We start from the raw sequence: 21,400 nt of genomic DNA, 5'->3' as shown, positions 1-21,400 counted from the left end.
TAGCAATTACGTTCCTACAGTATTAATTAATAGAATCATCCCAATTCGAATAGGACTCTTCAATTCTAATCCTAAAAAGTAATTCGAATAGGACTCTTTGAATCTAATCCTAATTGTAATATGACTCTTTCCTTCTCTAGATTTTAGGGATTTGCTTTCCACACTGTCGAGTGTAGACTCGTGATACTAACAACTGAAATACCAAGATTGTGGTGTGGTTCATATTCACTACTGCCTATTAAGCATTTAAGCTCATAATCTTGTGGTGTGGTTCATATTCACTACTGCCTATTGTTCTCATTGTTGATGGTTCGTCCGACATGAAGATTATTTAAGTTGCTATTGATTATCTCCTAGATGAAGTTCTCTCTGTGTCTATAGGCGTTTACTATTGCTACTTGTGCTCAAGATTGACGAAGTTTTTCGATATATGTTCTTGTTATTCTAAGCTAGAGCCTTTGATATGTATACTTCAGCTTGAGGGGGACTGTTAAACGACATTGACTATTTACCCTTTTATTTTTAGTTATCTGGATGTCAATATAGGCGTCGCAGGTTAGATCTGGCACTGATTTTTTTTCCAGATTTCCTATGTAATCAGCTTTGGAAACTTGGATGTAGATCTGATTTGAAGTGAACTAGAAGACACTACTTTTCAATCTCTCTATTTTCTGAGAAGTGGACAGACTATTCCGTCTAGATATGTGTAATCTTTTTATATATATAAAGGGCCTGCAATTCTAGGATCTTAGTCCAGAATTGCAAGGAGCTTTGTCCTGAGCTGGTTCAATCTTCCCTTCTCCTCCTTCTCCACCAATTCTTGTCTTCTCTGATTTTATAAACTGCAGGTTTTGTTACAATTTTAAAGGAGTAGTTTCTAATGAGCGTTGAAATTCTTTTCTGCAATTATTTCCTCCTTTCAAACAGACATTGTGTACTAGCAATCTATCAAGGACATAACTAACAACTGAAATACCAAGATTATGAGCTTAAATGCTTAATGGAACGTGAAAGTCTGTCTACTATGGGAGTGAACCGACTGTAATTGATACAATAATGTGCCATTTAGCTTTGTGAAGAGAATGTTATACAAGAGCATTATTGAATAATTGAACAATATTGATGTGTGAGAACAGGTCATCGTTGTATATGAAGCTTTTTATTTTTTGAATAACCATTAACTTAAAATCAACAAACTAAAATAGTAAAATTACATTTAGAACTTCATGTTTGAATTAATTTATTGAGCTTTGCTTTGATTTATGGTGGTTTGGACCTGACACTGGTGAGTTCTTTCAGGTAAGATGAGGGAGAAGTTTCCTCTTGAGATGGCTGCAATTCAGGGATCTGTAGTTGCTGCAGATATCAATGATGATGGAATGATTGAACTGGTAACAACTGATGCACATGGAAATGTCGCTGCATGGACTGCACATGGGGAAGAAATTTGGGAAGTGCATCTGAAGAGTCTCATTCCACAGGTTAATCAGCTTCTTCACTTTCTTGAGTGATATTGATGTAGGGGAAGCCCTAGAAACTAGGGGACCTACAAAGTGGGTTACTAGACTCTTAGAATGAGACCACCTATCCTTGACAGGTAGTAAAAGAAAAAGGAATTGCAGCACCTGAATTCTGATTAAGCATGCATATAAGACAGTTAAAGCAAAGAAAGAAACACAATAAGTCCTAGCTAATGAACACAACTAAACAAGAATCAATTGGGAAACAAGGATATTGGCACCATAACTCTAAATTGAATGCAAGAAATCTAAAGAAAATAGTACTGTCCTAGTCAAAATCAGGTTTCAAACAATGAATTCAGCAATTAACAATGCAAAGGAATCTGTGGAAGTTTAGTTTTAAAGAAACTACTGCAAAGGAAGAAAGATAAAATTAAAAAAATATTCAAAGAGAGACTTAATAAAGTTACCTGCTGGTCCTAGCTGCAAAACAAGGGCTAGAAAACATCTAGGAACAGAAATAATAGAAAGAAAATATTTCTAAGCAATGATGAAACCTAGGAATGGACAGTAGGGTTAGAATGGAGAACCACAACAAGACTACTGTACTAGAACTGATAATAGAGAAAGAGAGAAAGAAAAGAAGAAATAAAAAAATAAAAAAAAAGGTACGACAAAGAAGAAAGAAAATGTTGATGGACAGAATAGCAGGGAAAGAGGAAGAAAGAGAGAAAGGAAAAAGAAAAAAAAAAGAAAGAAAGAAAGAGAAGAGAAGAAAAGAAAAGTGAGAAGAAAAATAGAAAGAATCGATAAAAAAAAGGAGAGAAGAATGCAAAAAATGCAAAAGAAAAAAAGAGGAGAGAAAGCTGATCCACGCAAGAGAGAAGTAGAAGAAGAGAAGAGGAACTTACCCGAGAAAGAGAAGAATCCATGCCAAGAAAGAGACTTGCGCAAGAGAGAGAGAAATCTTTGAATATTTTATTCATTCATGCTCCCAAAATGAGTCCCATATAAGATTTAAATAATAAAATTAATCCCTCCCAACCCTACATACTTGATTTCCAAAATAACCCCAACTTAAGTAGCAAATATAACCCAAACTCAAACTAATTCAAAATTGGGCCAAAATATACTCTAGGCAGCCCTTAAAGACTTAAACATAAAAATAAAGAAAGACCAATAGCAAGCTAATACCCAACCCACTAAGACTAAAGAAAATAACATGACAAACTGCCTATGAATAGTGCTCCTCATCAAAGCATAAGACCTTAGTAATCCGGTAGCCTCCGAACTCATCGTCCATCCATGTAGATGTTGTCGTGGGGTGATCTCTACGCCAGCGTCGCTGGTAAACTCGAAATTGTCCGTTGATGTCCTCATCAGATAAAATTGATTTCAAGTAAGGTTAGCACCATAGAATGACCATCATAGTCTAGGTTTAGTCTTCGATACTGGAACTCTGGAAGATTATTCAGAAGCCAAGTAGAACAAAATGCTGCAAGAAGTTAAACTGCCTGACAAAGAGAAATATGAACAATAAACAATGAACAAAGTTACTCGCCCAAAAAGCTAACCCAACGAAGCTAGGCTGTACAAACTACAAAGTGGCTCTCCAACTCTAGGAATGAACTAAAAGGGAAATTTAGCCCAAGACTGGACTGATGCATAATGAGGCCTAAGTGAGTTTTTCTGGTACGTGTGCTTGGCTGTGGCAGTTAAAGGTTCCCCATACAGCCAGTAAAGCCAGGCTATACAAATTATGAGATATTTATTGAAGAGGCAGGTTGGTGGTTCACTTAATAATATGGACAGTCTGTGGGGCTTAGTGCTTGTTCCTTGATGTAGCATTTTATAAGGCTAAGGTGACACCCTAATGTTTGCTCAAGCTTGCTCTTGAATCTCCAAATCTCTACCTGCCTGAAAAAGCATAAAGCTTCCCAATTCAAATATTCAATCCATGTAACTGTCTGGAAGTAACATATTAAGAACACCTGATGTCATCCTGGGGAGCTCTAAAACACTAAACTTTTTTGGGGTCACTCAATAACGAAAAGTTAAAAGATAATGGCAAAACTGTAGATAACCTGAATTTTGCAAGGGGGTGGCCATATGGTTAATTAACCAGATTATTCCATGGGTCAATTGGTAAACATGGCAAACACACAAAGGGTATTAGGAATTATATATAGGGTGAGGACAAACTTGGGAAGGAAATAAATAAAGGGACAATGAGGGAAGACTGGGTGGCGCTCAAGTAAAGGAGCTCACTCAATTCAACACATAAAAGAGCGGACCCGGTGCAGAAGGCTTTTGCACAACAGAGCCCTCTAGGTGGGCAATTTTCCTATGCAGCTTTACCCCAATAATTTTTGCTGTGAGGCTATCCTAATGCTTGATTCAAAACCTATGGGGGCTAAAGTCTTTTGATTTGAGTCTCCATGATGTAAACTATAAGCAGCCCCCTAATGGAAGCCTCAAGAAGCTGTAGACAGCCACCACTTTCGTGTGCTCCCTTGGGGGTATTTTTGTCATTCTCTGAAATTTTAACCACTCCTAGTTTAGAAAGTCATATTTAAGTGGGATTCTCTTTAATTAAAGGAGTAATTGTAAGTCGTTAGCAGTCTTTGAATTTCAAACTGTAATTAGTTCAGTAGCAGTTTGAGTCCACGTTTAAGTTATAGGTCTTTCTAGAGTAGAACTCCCTAGCATCAGGTTCTACTTGGAGTCTTCTATTTTGGCTATAAATTCAAGGCCCTGCAATGTAACAAATCAGTTCTGATTTCAATAAAATTGCTCAGAGTTATAGCCAAGGAGGTTCCGATCAGGTTGGAGTAGGGTTTCCAAGGAGGGAAACCCTGCAGCAGCCTTGTGTCTACTTTCTTCATTGTTTCAGCATTCTACAGAAGCAACAGAAACTCTCCTTCCCATCTCTGTCAAGATACAGCAAGTACAAAGTCAGAGCCCCAAAACCTGACCATTGGCCCTCCTAACCTCTCTTTCTACACCTCTACCGATGGCAAGTTTCTGGAATCTTCCAAAGCTGGAATTCCAGAATCCAGCAAGCAATTCTAAACCTGGACGGCATTCCTCTTTCATTCCCCTATCAATTGTAGCCCAACCTAACACTCCAAACTGTAGCTGCAAGGCTGAAACCCTAGACTTCGCTGCAAGCCCCAAGAAACCCTGGAAGGTGCTGCTAATCATCTACAGCAGTAGCAACAGTCTTTCCCTTCTATGGTTTAGGTTCCATACCGAGCACCTTTTATGCCTTAAACTTAAAGGAAGACTCTGCAAGGAGGAGATTGAGCGTGGGCTACCTTAAAGACAGGGGGGATGAACTGCATGAATCGCTTTCTGTTCAACTTTAGCTTGTTAAACTATACATTTGTCTTTTCATCATTTTTTTGGGGCACACCAGTAACTTATCTAATCCTATCATATGTGGAGGCTGGATTCGATCCTGGGTCACTGCTACAATTAGCAAGTGATCTTACCAACTGAGCTTGTTGGCTGTATATTCTGAGTCATTTTTGTTTTTAACTTGCTGCCCGTTCACTTGAAATTAAACAGGGGTTTACGTGTAATATGAAAAGTTTTAAGTTGGGGATATTTTCAGTCTTCAATTTTGTGGTTTCCTAAAGTCGTATTAAATGACTGAGCGTGGCGTTCATCAGCCTTGACTTTTCGCTCTCTGTGTTCAGTTGCAAATGATTGGAAGAGACAACATGTTTAGGGAGGCATCTATTATTATTATTCTCATAATTGCCTGTGTTCTGGTTCTGGGAAGTATTCCCCGACTTTTTTCTGGTTAGGTGCCATCTGGGTCTTGTTCAGGGTGATTTCCCAAATTATGGCTTATTTTCTCCTTCCCTTGATATTTTATTTTTGGGTGGAAACAGAAATTTATTTGGAACAGAAACCAAGAGGAAAATAACAACCCAAAATATCCACAAGGATAGGCGAACATACAAACGGAGGGAAACATTAAAGAAAGAAAATCAAAATTTGACCCATTGCTGCAAATGCTGCCAAGGTGTCAACTACATTGTTTGATTCCCTAGGGGTATGTTGAAACTTAATTGACTATACTTGACTCACTGTACTTGCAACTTGATGTTTTGCCATGTGTCAAGACATTTCAAAGCTTCCTCCCCCCAACCCACCCTCCCAAAAAAAAAGAGTAAGGAAAAGCATTGTGGCCCATCTCGGAAGCAGCTCTAAAATATTTCATTGTGTTGATAATTGTTGTGAAGCTATTAATAACCTTTTTCTCCCCTCAGGGTGGTGGGTTGTGTGGTTTACACAGATTTGTTCCAAGTCGTATTATGTGATGCAAATTGATGTTGTTAGTATTCACGATATTTTTCATCTCTATCAGGGCCCAACAATTGGTGATGTTGATGGGGATGGTCATACAGATGTTGTTGTCCCAACAATATCGGGAAATATATATGTTCTTAATGGCAAGGATGGTTCTCATGTCCATCCCTATCCTTATCGTACTCATGGAAGAGTAGCGAATCAAGTTCTTCTGGTTGATCTAAATAAACGTGCCGATAAACAAAAGGGGCTTACAATTGTTACAACATCATTTGATGGTTATTTATACCTGATTGATGGGCCTACCTCATGTGCTGATGTTGTTGATATTGGCGAGAACTCGTAAGAGCTCCTTGATTCTAGTGCTATAATTGTTATGTTAGCATACAATATTATCCATGTGGCTTTTTATTTTTACCATCATTTAGTTTCAAAGTATTTTCTAGTATGAAATTGTTTTGCAAGAAATTTTTTTTTGCAACAGATATAGCATGGTCTTGGTGGACAATCTTGATGGTGGAGAGTTGGGGGATGATCTTGATGGGGGAGAGGACCTTGACCTCGTTGTTACTACCATGAATGGCAATGTATTCTGCTTCTCTACCCCAGCTCCATATCATCCCCTCAAGGTAGGTAACTTTTATGGGCAGATGTGTGTGCATATATAACTTTTCCCCCATTCTTTTGTTTGATATTCTTACTTGTATATTTGTTCCAGGCATGGAGATCGCCTAACCAGGGGAGAAACAACTTTGCACCCCGATACAACCGGGAAGGTATCTATGTCTCGCACTCATCCAGAGCTTTCCATGATGAGGAGGGTCAGGACTTTTGGGTGGAAATTGAGATTGTGGACAGATACAGATATCCCTTAGGATCTCAAGCGTCTTACAATGTCACTGTAAGCCCTCTTCTCAACACCTCATTTCTATGGAATTATATCTGTTGTACCAAAATATCTGATTCTTAGTTTTTATATGCTTGCAATTGTAGACTACTCTACTGGTTCCTGGGAACTATCAAGGAGACCGGCGGATAACAAGTAATCAGGTCTTCAATCAACCTGGGAAACATCGAATAAAGCTTCCCACGGTATCCGTACGGACTATAGGGACTGTTTTGGTGGAGATGGTTGACAAGAATGGCCTCCATTTCTCAGATGAATTCTCACTCACCTTCCATATGTATTACTACAAATTACTGAAGTGGCTTCTGGTTCTCCCAATGCTTGGAATGTTTGGTGTACTGGTGATTCTTCGTCCTCAGGAGGCCATGCCATTGCCTTCATTCTCACGCAATACTGACTTGTGATGTACTTTAATGGGAGATGCTTTGAATGCAGACAATACACTGGTGGCCAACTTGGGGAATGCCTGAATTATCATGCCTAGAGTTTCCAATCTTCCAGCAAAGAACAAGGCAAAGCTTAGTATGTTACAAAGTCATCTGCATCTCGAACTGGGAGCTGATTGCTCTGAAAGGTGGTTGCTGAAGTTAAAGATCATTTGGTCACAGAATAGTTACTTGCTGCCAGTGTGTCTCTCCTGGCATCTTCTCGATGGCACCCTTCTACCCTCCCCTCCTTTGTAATGGAAGATATTAGCAAACTGTGATCAGTAAGGATGTATTTAAGTCAACAACTTCTGTACCCTTTTGCCTAAGTAAAATTATTGGAGTATTGCAGAAATTTCTTACATATCGTTGGGAAGCATGTGGAAAAATCTATCCATTTATGTAAATCAATGAAGCAAACAAAACCAAAAAAGTATAGAAGCAGAACAAATGAGAATACCAAACGAACATGAGATTTAATGTACATGGACATCTCTTTAATGTGAGGGGAAAATCAGGAGACAATTTTGATAATAATCCACCAGAACAAGTGAAGGATGGCAATGATTCACCCCTCAGAAGTTTATCTCAAAATTTGAGATTACAAAAGTAAGAAAGGAACAATAAGCACTCTAGAGATAACTAGGTATCTCACATTATAATAAAAATGTTATCAAATCACTACTAAAAGTGACCAGCAATGTTTCCAAAAGTTTGGAGAAACCAAACTAAACAAGGTCAATTGTAACTTTGATTTTCTTGCTTATGTTAAGTGTTAGATGGTAGATTGGAATGAATCTTCAATCTTAATCAGAGAGTACTCTATTTATATATGAAATGGTTACATAAAATAATAGCTGGAACATTGCATTGTTTACATGTGTCTATAATCTAATCCCCTCTGGCAAAAGTCAAAGAACCTTTGAGGACCTTGAATTTGGAGTGGAAAATCCGAAAACAAGTATAGATAAACTCTCAATAAGTACATCAAAAAGTTGGTCAGCAGTGGACATGTAACAAACATGAAGATCTCCTTTAGCAATCTTATCACACACACGTGGAAGTCCACCTCAATGTATTTGGAGAGAAGACTAAAGCATGCCCAACTCAGACAAAGTGACTGAATCTAAGTAAGTTTCGTGGTAGCTAAAGCAAGAGCACGGCATTCACTCAGCAATGGTAGTTTGCTTCCACGACTGCCACGACACTAAATTGTTGCCAAAGAAGATAAGATACCCAATCGGCATCCATGTAAGCCTCAAGAGTTAGTGAGGAAAGATTGAGATGAAGTCCAAATAAATCGTACCCTTAACATAACAACCTCTTCAAGGTACTCCAATGAACCTCCTTAGGTGAAGCCAATGCCTAGTTGGTACATACTGTAAGCCCCAACCAAACTTCTATAAGGTGTTGGATCAGACAAAACAAGTCTATCAATACTATATCAATGAGCTGAAAAAGCCCAACATGTTCCAACAAATTGCTGATATATCTTTGTTTGAGACAATATTAGGCCTGTAGACACTAGAAATAATTCAACACCCAAGATAAACCAAGCCAGGCCTAAACCTTTTTGAGAGCAAACTCAGAAGATGAGGACTTCATGAGACAATCTATAGCAACTGAAGGACCCAAGATTAAAATACCATCAACATATACCAAAATATAGAGTGGCTCAAAAGAGTTATGGCAAAATTCTTTTTGAGGAATCTATTTTGGAGCCCCATAAAACCAAGTTGAAGTATGAACTTAGGGATGCAACCATGCCTTATACTTGAGCCCATAAAGAGACCACTGAAGGTTGCAAACATGGGTCCGTATTAATATGGTATCCGCATAACCAGGTGGTTGATGCATGTAAACCTCTTCTATCAAATGGCTATTAAGGAATGTATGGTTGATATCAAGTTGTCTAATTGACCAATTAGTAGAGACTGCCATAGCAAGAAGCCAAATAGTAGTGGGCTTCACTATGGGACTAAATGTCTCATCATAGTAAGGCCAAATTCTTGGGTATCACCCATTGCAACCAACCTAGCCTTGTAAAGCTTTATGGAGCCATCAGATCGGCATTTGATATGATAAAACCATTTGCAACCAATAATGTGATGATCTAACGGTGGAGGAATCAACACCCATGTATGATTGACGATTAGAGCATAAATTCATTATCCATAGCATGTCTCCAAACAACACGTTTTGAGGCTTGGGACCAATAGGTGGGCTTAACATCAATAGAGCCAAGGGTAGCTAGGCCAATGGTAGACGGTACTTGGTTGCCATGAAACTCTTGGGTATCTAGGGTTCAACTTCAGTGTTACACATTAAATGCACAACACTGAGCTATGTATGGCCACGATCAAATTGAGTGGTCGAGGTCAAAATCTATACCACTCATTTTGCATTTTTTTTTTGGTTACAAGTATGTATTGTTGGCGGGGGGGGGGGGGGGAGAAGAGAGAATGAAACGAGTGGTCGACATTTTGACCTCAACCACGCATTTCATCCTCACCGTAACAGCTTAGTGTTGCACATTAAGTATGCATCATTGAAGCTCTATTCAGGTATCCGAGGGGTACGGTGCAGGTGTTATCTTAAGATCTAGTGATCATATGGTGGGTGTGAGTGGATACAATAGGTGACAAGTCAGTAATGAGCTAAGAGGAAATAGTAGTTGGAAGTATTAAGAACTACCAGTAGTAGGCCCAACTAAAATTATTATCAACCACAAGCCCATCATTTAAAGTCCCATTATCACAAGGCCTAGAAAATTCATTTGAAGTATCCAAATATGGTTCAAAAAGAACACTAAGCCTAGAAAAATCATCATTATGATCCACATTAATAGGCCCCCATGCTTCAACTTCAGTAGTTGTTGGGCTCACACGCCCGAAGGAAGGAGTCTAAATATTTCATTCAGCCCAAGTGCGGAAATTGCATGATTAAATGTGTCAAGTTTATTGGATATAATAGTTGTGACTGAGTCTTCTTATTCCAGTCCAGCTTCAAATGGACAAGATCAATGTCTTGCAAGAGGGCCTTGGTCAGTATCCGGCAACCTCCTTGTATTAGAAGAATGGAAGAAAAAACAAGATTGGTCATTCCAATATAGTGAGTTTTGGATCCAACTTCATGGCGTGCCACCGGAGTTAATAGATGAAGAAATCCTGTTACAACTCACTGAAAAAGTAGGTGAAACTATAACTAACTATAACTATAATGGCCATCAATGGGTATCAATTTGATGGAAGTGGCTTATGTGCGTGCGCACGTGAGGTGAATATAATGCAACCTCTGAGGATTCTAGTTACAGTTAGAAGAGAAAATGGTGAAAAAACGAAAATCAATGTGAGGTATGAAAGGCTCCCCACTATATGCTACTACTGCAATGTTCTGGGTCATGATGATAAACATTGCAATGGCTTCTTTGAAGCACTGGAAAAACACAGCAAAGAGCACTTATGCAATCTTGTTGGGGGCTGCGACTTGGCACCAGAGGCAAGAGAAGAATACAAACTTCGTGGAACACCCCCTGATGCAAGACTGGCTGAGAGAGCTTCAATGATTTTCAGGAGAGATGGAACAGTCACCCTATTGGGATGCCGGAGAAGATGATCAAAGTTGCTGGTCCACAACACAACAAAACTTAGATTTGGGCACGGGAAATCATGCTGACACCTCAAACCAGGTACGTCAGGAATGTAACATTGAAAACAAACTTTCATCTATTGCTGTCCCACAAGTCAACACATCATCCCCATACCCTCGAAACTCTCATTCACCAACCCATACGCAACCTTGGACCTCTCAATCACTGTCCATTATCCCATCAATTACCGTTGCCAATCTCCAAGGTCCCGTTAACCATCTTTCCCAAACTGATATTTCACACTCCCCCACTACTTTATTTCTCCAAAACCTCCTACAAATTAACCCTGAGCAGCACCAGGTTATTTTGAACCTTTTGAACCAACTTCGCCTATCAAACCCCATGGACCCCACCAACACTTCTGTCTCAAACCCCACTACTACAATACCTATTGCTATAGTTCCCTCACTCTCCAAATCAAACAACAATAACCTCTTTATCAAGAACCCTTCTGTCCCTCTTTCCTTATTGACGCTAGAACCCTCTACCCAAGACCCCCTGCCTTACCTTACTGCCTCAGACTGAAAGGAGACCAAAGTCAACCCCAGCTCACTTACCCAAGACCATTAGTTGGTGGACCCTATTGCATATCCAATGGGTTCTCAATATCACCACAGAACATTCAACCACCCATATTTTCAACCTCGAAAACCATCTTGCCCCGTCTACACCCCAAGAATACCCAACAGAAGTTCTCAGGAAAATTCAAGAAAGATAAGCAAAGGAAAATTTTGGAAGAAGGTGGTTCAAATCAAGAGATGTTCATAAAGTCTTAAGGCCATTTTTTAGACTCTTCACCCTGGGTACTGGGGTTCAGTCCCACGGGTCACAATGTTGATTTGCGGGGGATGGGGAGCCCCCTGTGCAATTCGATCATTATTGAATCTCTCCAAGGAGGTGAAGCCAAATATCTCTTCTTAATTGAGACCAAGAGCAATCAGAGAAGTATGGAGAGGATTAAAAGGAAATTGAATTTTGATAATTGTTGGACAGTGGAGGCAGAAGGAAAATTAGGAGGACTATGTGTTCTTTGGAGCAATTCTTACACAGTTCAAGTTATATCTTCAAGTAATCATATTGTGGACACATATGTGATTAATGAGCAAAATGAATGTTTCCACCTCACATGCATGTATGGGGACCCTGAAAAAGGAAAGAGACAACAAGTTTGGGATTGTATTAAGAAGGTAGGGGATACTAGAAGTGGTGCCTAGGTATGTGTGGGAGATTTTAATTCGTATCTAGTTTGGGCTGAGAAGCATGGGGGGGAATCATCAGCTTTCAAGGGAGTTGATAGCCTTCCAAGATGTGCTCAACCATTGTAATTTAATGGATCTTGGTTTCAATGGCCCTACATATACATGGTCCAATCGAAGAAGGGGAGAAGAGGAGAAGATCCATTTGGATAGAGCAGTTGCCAACGACGTACCCTCTTTGAAAATGCTGTTGTATTTGTGAAGCTGGCAATAAATTATGATCACAACCCAATTGTTCTAGATTCTAATGGAAGGAAAATTACAAGTAAGCACCCATTTCGGTTTCAAAGAATGTGGCTAAAGGGAGCAAGAGTAATTATACCTTTAAAATATCATGAGAGAATGACAGATAATAGTTTAATATTTTTGCAGAATCTGAGGTAAAACTTTAAAAAGGAAGTAAGAGAAAAAAAACAAGTATAAGAGAGAGAATTTTCTATAAATACTCCTTGGACCTATCATTTTTACTTATCGCACTACTATTATAAGAACATGAACTCAAAGAAGTGACAAAAAATAAAAAGAAAGAAAGAAAGAAAGAAAGAGAGAAGGAAGAAATGGGTAAATTTTTATTTTCTTAAAAATCATTTACCATTCAATTTGCATAAAAAATAATAACCAACCTACAAGGCAACTATTCAAGAGGGATGGCTTAAGGTAGGTGATGACAGTGAGGTTTGCAAACTGGTACAAAGGCATAACAATTGCAAAAGAGTTAAAGAGATGGAATAAGGAAGACTTTAGCATAATTCAAGAGAACCTTAAGAAGTTAAAACAAAAGCTTGAAGCAATTCCATAACGTCCAAGTTTTGAGGATAATTTGGCTGAGGAGGACTACATTTTAAAACAACTGAATGAAGAGATGGAGAGGGAGGAATAGTATTGGCATAAAAAATCTAGATTATCTTGGCAAAAATGTGGAGATAGAAACTCATCATTCTTTCGTGCCACCACCTTGCAAAGAAAAAATAAGAATAAGATCCTCCACATTAGACATGAAGAGGGGAATTGGGTTAATTTTGAACGTGAGGTGAGTATTGTTCTATTAAATCATTTTGAGAAAGCAATTATAGATGAGGGAACTGACCAGGTTGCTATCACCGAATCTCTAGAGTGTGTTGATGCTTTAATTTCTAAAGAATTGAATAGGGCATTATTTGTTGTCCCCACCATGGAGGAGGTGCGGAAAGTAATTGCAAGTATGGGGCCTCTTAAAGCTCCAGGGCTTGATGGGTTTCTTCATATCTTCTATCAATAGATGTGGACTATCACAAAGGATGAAGTTTATAATTGCATTGTCAGTTTTTTTTACATCCAAGACCCTACCGGAGGAATTAAATCAGACCTATGTGTGTTTGATTCCGAAAGTAAAGAATCCAGAGAGAGCCAATCAATTCAGACCTATTAGTCTTGGTGGTGTTGCAATTAAAGCCATTGGGAAGATTATGGTGGAAAGACTAAAGCTAGCATTATCAAGTATTATCTCACCATATCAAGGTGCCTTTGTTCCAGAAAGGTTAATCTCTAATAATATCTTTATTTCTCATACAATTTTTCATTATATCAATAACCTAAAGAAAGGGGAAAAAAAGAAGAAAATAGCAGTTAAGCTTGATATGCAAAAAGCCTATGATAGGCTTAGTTGGGATTTCATCAAGGCAACTTTGTTGAAACTTGGTTTTTGCAATTACTCGATGGATGTCATCATGGAAACCATTACATCTGTCTCCTACACGTTGCTACTGAATGGAGTGGTCTTTTATTCCCATAAGGGGGATTAGACAAGGAGATTTGTTGTCACCATTTATTTTTATTCTGTGTTCGCAAGTGCTAAGTAAGATCTTACAAAAGGCTGAAAGTGACAAGTTGATTAGAGGGATTAGAGTAAGAGAAAGAGATCCTCCTATCTCACAACCTATTTTTGCTGACAATTGCTTACTTTTCTTAGAGATGAAGCTTCAAGAAGTGGTGAGCTTTAAAAGTAGTGTCGAGCTCTTTTGCAGAGCTAGTGGCCAAGCATTAATCAGGGGAACTCTACTGTCACCTTCAACCCAAATACACCACTTCAATTTAGAAGGTGGTTTGCCAAAGTTCTGGGAGTTAAACAAAGCGAGGGTCTAACTAAATACCTCAGGCTTCCCACTAAAATTGGGGTTTCAAAAATAGAGGTGTTTTTTCACCAAAAAAGAAAAAAGAAGGAGGTGTTCCAAGAGCTAGTGGTAAGGACTGAAGCAAAGACTCAAGGATGGAAGAACTTGTATTTATCCAATGCTGGCCGAGAAGTTTTGGTTAAATCCGTGGCATCCTCAATGGCCATGTACGCAAGGTCTCATTTCTCTATTCCCACAGCTACTCATGACTCAATTCATAAGTGCATTAGTAACTTTTATTGGGGTCAAAGAGAGGAGGGAAAGAAATTCATCGGGTTTCTTGGAGTAGGTTATGCAAATCTAAAGAAACAGGGGGACTAGGTTTTCGAGAACCTGTGCTCCATAATAGAGCATTGTTGGGGAAAGTTGCATGGAGATTAATTCAGAATCCATAGTCATTTTGGCACAGTTTATGAAAGCCCTTTACTATCCACATACGGATTTTATGTAGGCCAAAAAAGGAAATAGACCTTCATGGGCGTGGAAAAGTGCTCAAATGGGGAGAGAGGTGCTTGAGGATGGCTTGATTTGGGAAATTGTAGATGGATCTCAGGTAGATATTTGGGACGGCTGATGGATTCTAGGGAATGATGACTATATGGTACTACTATAAAGCCCATCAATTGCACGGTTAACAAAGTTGTTGATTTAATCCATAGCCACAAGAGAGAATGGAACGTTGACTTAATTAGCCAAGTCTTCAACAACAGAGATCAACATGCCATTTGTAATATGAAGTTAAGCTTCAACCCAAGAGAGGATAGGCGAATATGGGGCCTAGCACGTAATGGAGTTTATACAACCAAGTCAGCCTATCATCTTTTGATGAATAAAAGAGAAAGATCACAAGCAACTTCTCCATCGTCATCTAGATCCCACAAAAGGGAGGTGGTTCCTAATAGAGTTTGGAAGCTTATATGGAGTGTGGTTTCTGTTCCTAAACTCAAATCCTTTTTATGGAGACCTGGCAAAATGTTATTATCTCCAATCTCCAATCACATAGTCTTAAGGGAAAAACCAAGGTTTATTGAAAAAAAGGGCAAAATAATATTTGAGCATGGGGTGGGGGGTGCGAATAATAAGTTTAATCATCTCTTCGTGGGACAAGCATTAACGAATTTTCACCACACATATTGTGCGGGCCCATATGGGACCCATTATAGATTCCACCTCTGAATTATTTTATCATATTCAGACATAGATTCCACATTAAAAATTAGGTAAATTAATAGGAGGACTAGAATATATATAATGCAATCATAGGTAAATTATTATAAATATATTGAAATAAGCATATGGGCTAAAATTGTACGGCTATGTTTTTACTACCACTTAAAACTTTAAAAAATCATGAAAGAAAGAACCTAGAGGAGAAATTGTAGGAGAAAAGATAGGTTTGAAGTTTATTGAACTAAATATAAAAAAAATAGTCAATTTTCATAAATTAAGTGGAAAAAAAATTCAATGGTTATGATTAGATCTCTTTAAACCGATGGCTAAAATTCTAAGTGTGAGAAAGTTTAGGGACTACTGGGAGGGGAACTAATAATGTTTTTCACACATAGAAAGAGAAAATCAAAAGAAAAATAATGGAAATTTTGGAACTCTTAAAAAAAATCGAGAGAGGGCCATTTTAGTAACTCCCATGTGATAGACTTGGGGATAATGACATTATTAGCCAATGGTTGGACTAACTTCCTTGTGAAGAAGCTCCTATTCGTAGAGAGAGATGACGAGTTGTATAGTAAGTTAGTAACGTTCCTATTCTGTTTCCAAGTATCTAAAAAAATGAAAAATTGAAATATCAAAAACCGTTACAATGAGTGAAATGAACTTGTAGAGGTCCAAACACCATTATCAAGAAGTCACAAACAAGAGTATATAAGATAATTCCATTGGGATAAATTGCCTAGGTATACCAACAACTCTGAATCTAACGGTCATGCCCAGGTAATAATAAATGTAAAATTCAAAAATGTGAGTGGAAAAAGTAATTTGAACGATGGAAATTTCCAGGAAATTATATACGCAAGCATGTGATTTTTATTTTTTTTTGCAATGGTTTATTCTTAGCAACTTTATTTGTTCTTTACAAGCAAAATGAATATAAAAAACTTGAATTAAATTGTCAGATTTTTCAAACACCATTATCAATGAAGCTAAAAACAAAAGTAAGATAATAACTTGCCTAAGGTATACCAACAACCCTTAAACTTAGAGGTCATGCCTGAAAAAAAAAGTAGAATTACCATTTGCAATTGCTCTAATATTTCTCTCCTTTACAAGAAAAGATGAGATTTATTTTTAATTAATCCATACACCATATTAGTGATCCTTAATTAATGTGTACCATCTGAAAAGAAAATTTATCAAACAAAATGACATTCGGCTTGACGAGCCTTTTTAGAGAGGGGCAGCCTGTCGCGGTGAACGAAAAAGCTTGGATCATGAGCAATAAATGCGCAGGATCATCAAGCCGAAATTTCGACCGTAGGATCCGAAATTTTGGTCGAGATTTTAATATCAACCGTTGAATTTCGACGATCAAGATCGAAATTTCGATCCTACAACCAAAATATATGGCTTGATGGTCCTGTGCATTTATGACCCAAGCAAATTAATTTTTCTTTGCTGAATTTGTCATTTTCTTCTTGCCAAAAGCAAAACAATCCACTCTCCGTGACAGGAAAGTAAGTCAAGTTGTACACTACATCTTTCCGAATTTTTTTTTTCTTTCCTTTCTTTCTTCCTTTTATTTTATAATATTTTATTTTTTTCGTGAGCAATGATTCGAGCATAAGACCACACAGGCTTACCTTGTCTTCATTTGTATAAAAAAGAAAAAGAAAAAGAAAAGATATATTATTTTTATATTTAAAGATTATTTCAAAAACGGGACCAAACCAAATTATGATATTTTAAAAAGAAAACAAGAAAGAAAAAAATAAAGAGAAGGAGAAATTTTTTAAAAATGGGCCCCAACGCTCCTGGGGAAGCTCCCGCCCATGTGCTTTGCCGTGTTTTTCGCTTCATTATTATTGGCAGCTTTATTTTCTGAGTCGTCTATCCATCAGACGACTATTATTGACAGCTTTATTTTCCTTTTTCTTGTTTTTTGGTAGAAGGGAGCTTTATTTTCTGTCTATCTATCAGTCTATTCATGATTCCATCAAAAAAAAAAAAATGTCTATTCACGATTTATTTATACCCAGAAAGACAACATAAAACAACCACTCAAGTCCTATCTTTTTCATCTTCTTTTAGTTTGTTTGACATTTGAAACCAAGAGTAATTTTTCGAGCAATTAATTTCATACCATGGCTTCAATTAATCAGCAGCAACAGGTCTCCTCTTCTGGTTCGAGTTTTAATGTGTTCTTGAGCTTTCATGGCAAAGATGTTCGTAGAAGTTTTGCTGATCATTTATACCATACTTTGGTGGATGCTGGAATTCAAACATTTCAGGGACGAAGAAGAACTAAAGAAGGGAGAAAAGATTGCACCTGAACTAGAGGATGCAATCCGGCAGTCAATAATCTCAATTCCCATATTTTCAAAGAACTACAGTTGCAGCAAATGGTGCCTCTTTGAGCTAAATGAGATATATGAATGCAAAACAAGAAGGAAACAATATGTATTTCCCATTTTCTACAATGTTGAACCAAGGCATGTGCGACATCAGACCGCCAGCTATGCAGAGGCTTTTAACGAGAAACACCCACAAAGCTTTGACCCGAAAACAGTGCAAAAGTGGCAACACGTCCCAAAAGAGATCGGAGGCTTAAAAGGATGGCATTTCATGGAAGAAACGTAAGTTCAACAGCTTCGTCTGGTTCCAATTGATGTTATGTTTGTCTATTGTAAAGTCATAACTAATAGAGCAAATTGCGTTAGCACCCGAAATGGAGGTTTTAAAGCACAGACACCGTACTTTTTGTTTGAAAAATACATACACCTCAATTCATTAAACACATTAGTCCATTCTATTAGTAAACAATTAAGTTTATTTTAATTAAATTTAAAAAATACCCTTACCAAAATCTGAAGAAAAAAATAAAAAATCCAACAACAATGTCTTCATCAAATAATCTTCGTAGGTAAAAGAATGATTTTTTTTTTAGTAAATGAGAATAAGATTTCTTTGAAGGGTATTATAGTCTTTGCAATAATAATAAATTTGAACTACGATTTCAAAATTAAGAGAGTTAATTCTTCTCCTTACCAATGGAGCAGTGAATCTTGTTGGATCAAAGGGGACTTATTTGGTAAGGACCATAATTGACTTTGATCTAAAATTAAGAGGGGGAAGGGGATCTGATATGGTTTTCAGCGAACTCTTTTTCTGTTTTCTCTCTTTTCTAGTTAGATGGTAAGCCTATCACTGCTGCCTGCAGCACTTGGAAATGCGGTATGTTTGCGTTTCATTTTTTATTGGAATTTCATTTCTGCATGCATCCATTGGTGTGCTTGTGTCCCTCCTCATGGATTTTTTTTCTTCTTCTATGTTAGGCTCCATAAATTAAAAATACCAGAAATTTCATATCTTGCTTATTATTTTATTCACTATATCTGCTCACTTCTGAAAGATTTTTCTAGGGAAGCAATACCAAGATGGAAGAATTTACTAAAATTGCATAATATACATCAATTCAAATAAATCACCTATGGGTTTTTTCATGTTCAATATTTCTTATGATTATTTTGTATATCATTATGATTTTCTTTTTTGAATTAATTAAACAGGTATGAGGGGAAGTATTTAAGAGAAATTGTTAAAGAAGTTTTGAGTACACTGAACAAGACACACAAACATGTTTCTGACGAGCTAGTTGGAATTGAAAGCCATAAAAAGAAAATGTTGGAGCTATTAGATATTGAACGTAAGGTCACAAAAATTGTAGGGATATGTGGACTTGGTGGCATTGGTAAAACAACGATTGCTAGGGTTGTTTGCAATGAAATTCTTAGTAAATTTGAATTTGATCAACATGCATTTGTTGAAAATGTTCGAGAGGATGCTCAAAATGGGATTTGTTATTTACAAAACAAACTTATCACAACTATCTTAAAGAATAAAGGTCCAAAAATTGTTGATGTGGATGATGGGACTAAAGTGATCCAACGAACATTTCATGAAAAGAAAGTTCTTGTTGTTCTTGATGATGTGGACCAAGATGAACAAGCGAAGTCTTTGATTGGGGATGGCGAATGGTTTGGCATTGGAAGTAGGATTATTATCACAAGCAGAAAAGAGAATGTTTTAATTGCTAGAAAAGCAAATGAGATTTATAAGCCCAACTTAATGGGTTTAAATGAGTCTCTTGAACTTTTCAGTTATTATGCATTTAAAAAGAATCAGCCTCAAAAAGATTATTTGGATATTTCTAAAGAAATAGTAAAAACCACTGGAGGACTTCCTTTGGCTCTTAAAGTTATAGGTTCATCTTTGTTTGAGCAAAAAAAACCATTTTGGGAAAGCAAGTTAAAGATGTTGCAAAAATTTCCCGATGATGATGTCATGAAAAGATTGAAAATAAGTTACGATGACTTAAAAGATATGGAACAACAAGTGTTTTTGGATATTGCTTGTTTTTTCATTGGGATGGAGAAAGATCTTGTGTGTCATATATGGGAAGGGTGTGATCTTTATCCTCAAGTGAGTCTTGAAGGTCTCCGTGCAAAGTCTTTGATAACAATTAATGAAGATGGTGAGCTAAGGATGCACGATGTGCTTCGAGATCTTGGAAGGGATATTGTTCGTCAAGAGAATAAAAAACCACAGAAACGTAGTCGAATATGGTTTGAAGAGGAAGTCTTGGATGTGCTTTTCAAACAGAAGGTAGGTACTGGATGCACATATTGTTATTTTTGTATCAACTATGTGAATTTCGTATTTGGTCTTATTTTTCTTGGGGTATTAAAAATTATATGTTTTGGCATTTGATTAAAGTTATACATTTTGTAGGGAAAAATTAAATGTTCAAGACTCGCTATCGACTTTAAGAAAAGCAATATTGACTCCAAGAGTAAATCAAGGAATGAATGTTTGATGGGTTCGAGACTTGATGCAATGACTGACCTAAGATTGCTCCAACTAGATCATGCACAGATGTCGGGTAATTGCATCAATTCTTTTTCAGAATTGAGATGGCTTAGTTGGAAAGGATGCCATGAACAATATGCACTAACCAACTTTTGTCCAGAAAAATTGGTTGTCCTTGATCTATCAGATAGTGAGATCACAGAAAACTGGAGAGGTTGGGACCATATCAAGGTTTGGAAGACTAGCCTCTCTCTTATTTTTAATTTGTAAAATTTTAACATGTTTTAGAAAACAAATCTCATAATTTTCTTATGATTATTTTGCAGGAGGCGATAAATCTGAAAGTCCTAAAACTTAAGTCGTGTGAACAGATACGTAGTGCTCCCGACCTCTCAAAAAACCAACTTTTGGAGTTAATAAGTTTCAATGCTTGTATTAACTTGGTTGGAATTGACACTTCTATTGGTTCTCTCACGTCCTTGGTAACTTTAGATTTGAGTCGGTGCAAGAGTCTGGTGGGTCTCCCTACTGAAATTGGTTCTCTTACGTCCTTGGTCACTTTATATTTGAGCGAGTGCAAAGGTCTGGTGGGTCTTCCTACTGAAATTGGTTCCCTCACGTCCTTGGTCACTTTAGATCTGAGTGAGTGTAGAAGTCTGGTGGGTCTACCTACTGAAATTGGTTCCCTCAAATCTTTGGTCAATTTACATTTGAGTTGGTGCACGAGTCTAGTGGGTCTCCCTACTGAAATTGGTTCTCTCAAGTCATTGGTCACTTTAAATTTGAGTGGGTGCAAGAGTCTGGCTGTTCTCCCTACTGAAATTGGTTCTCTCACGTCCTTGGTCACTTTACATTTGAGTGAGTGCAGGAATCTGGTGGGTTTCCCTACTGAAATTGTTTCTCTCAGGTCCTTGGTCACTTTAGATTTGACTTGGTGCACGAGTCTGATGAGTCTCTCTATTGAAATTGGTTCTCTCACATCCTTGGTCACTTTAAATTTGAGTCGGTGCAAGAGTGTAGTATGTCTCCCTACTGAAATTGGTTCTCTCACGTCCTTGGTCACTTTAAATTTGAGTTGGTGCGAGAGTCTGGTGGGTCTCCCTACTGAAATTGGTTCTCTCACATCCTTAGTAACTTTAAATTTGAGTGTGTGCACGAGTTTGGTGTCTCCCTCCAGAAATTGGTTCTCTC

General features: G+C 37.6%; 1 protein-coding gene and 1 pseudogene across 3 annotated transcripts in view; both read left to right on the top strand.

Moving 5' to 3' along the window:
* The window catches only part of LOC149023945 (protein DEFECTIVE IN EXINE FORMATION 1-like), a 40,066-nt gene extending 32,453 nt beyond the window's left edge, over nucleotides 1–7,613 (top strand). The window contains exons 9-14 of one of the 2 annotated variants that reach the window (XM_089144375.1): nucleotides 1,300–1,481; nucleotides 5,839–6,122; nucleotides 6,265–6,409; nucleotides 6,499–6,681; nucleotides 6,774–7,028; nucleotides 7,123–7,613. In XM_089144375.1, coding sequence (XP_089000501.1) covers nucleotides 1,300–1,481; nucleotides 5,839–6,122; nucleotides 6,265–6,409; nucleotides 6,499–6,681; nucleotides 6,774–7,028; nucleotides 7,123–7,272 — 1,199 coding nt within the window. In that variant the 3' untranslated portion in view covers nucleotides 7,273–7,613. Of the gene's footprint in view, nucleotides 1–1,299; nucleotides 1,482–5,838; nucleotides 6,123–6,264; nucleotides 6,410–6,498; nucleotides 6,682–6,773 lie in introns of both variants that reach the window. The other variant, XM_089144376.1, reaches the window with a different exon arrangement.
* A 9,793-nt stretch (nucleotides 7,614–17,406) lies between these two features.
* On the top strand, nucleotides 17,407–21,173 carry LOC149023944 (disease resistance protein L6-like; annotated as a pseudogene). The gene is made up of 5 exons (XR_016171469.1): nucleotides 17,407–17,976; nucleotides 18,910–20,005; nucleotides 20,132–20,440; nucleotides 20,536–20,868; nucleotides 21,117–21,173. The product of XR_016171469.1 is annotated as a disease resistance protein L6-like (transcript).
* Nucleotides 21,174–21,400: the final 227 nt, after the last annotated feature.

Source organism: Hakea prostrata, chromosome 2 (genome assembly GCF_041222555.1).
Source record: "Hakea prostrata isolate BN-2017 chromosome 2, UWA_Hpros_2, whole genome shotgun sequence".
NCBI lineage: Eukaryota > Viridiplantae > Streptophyta > Magnoliopsida > Proteales > Proteaceae > Hakea > Hakea prostrata.
The sequence above is the reverse complement of the archived record's forward strand: the minus strand, read 5'-3'. Positions and strand labels throughout refer to the sequence as shown.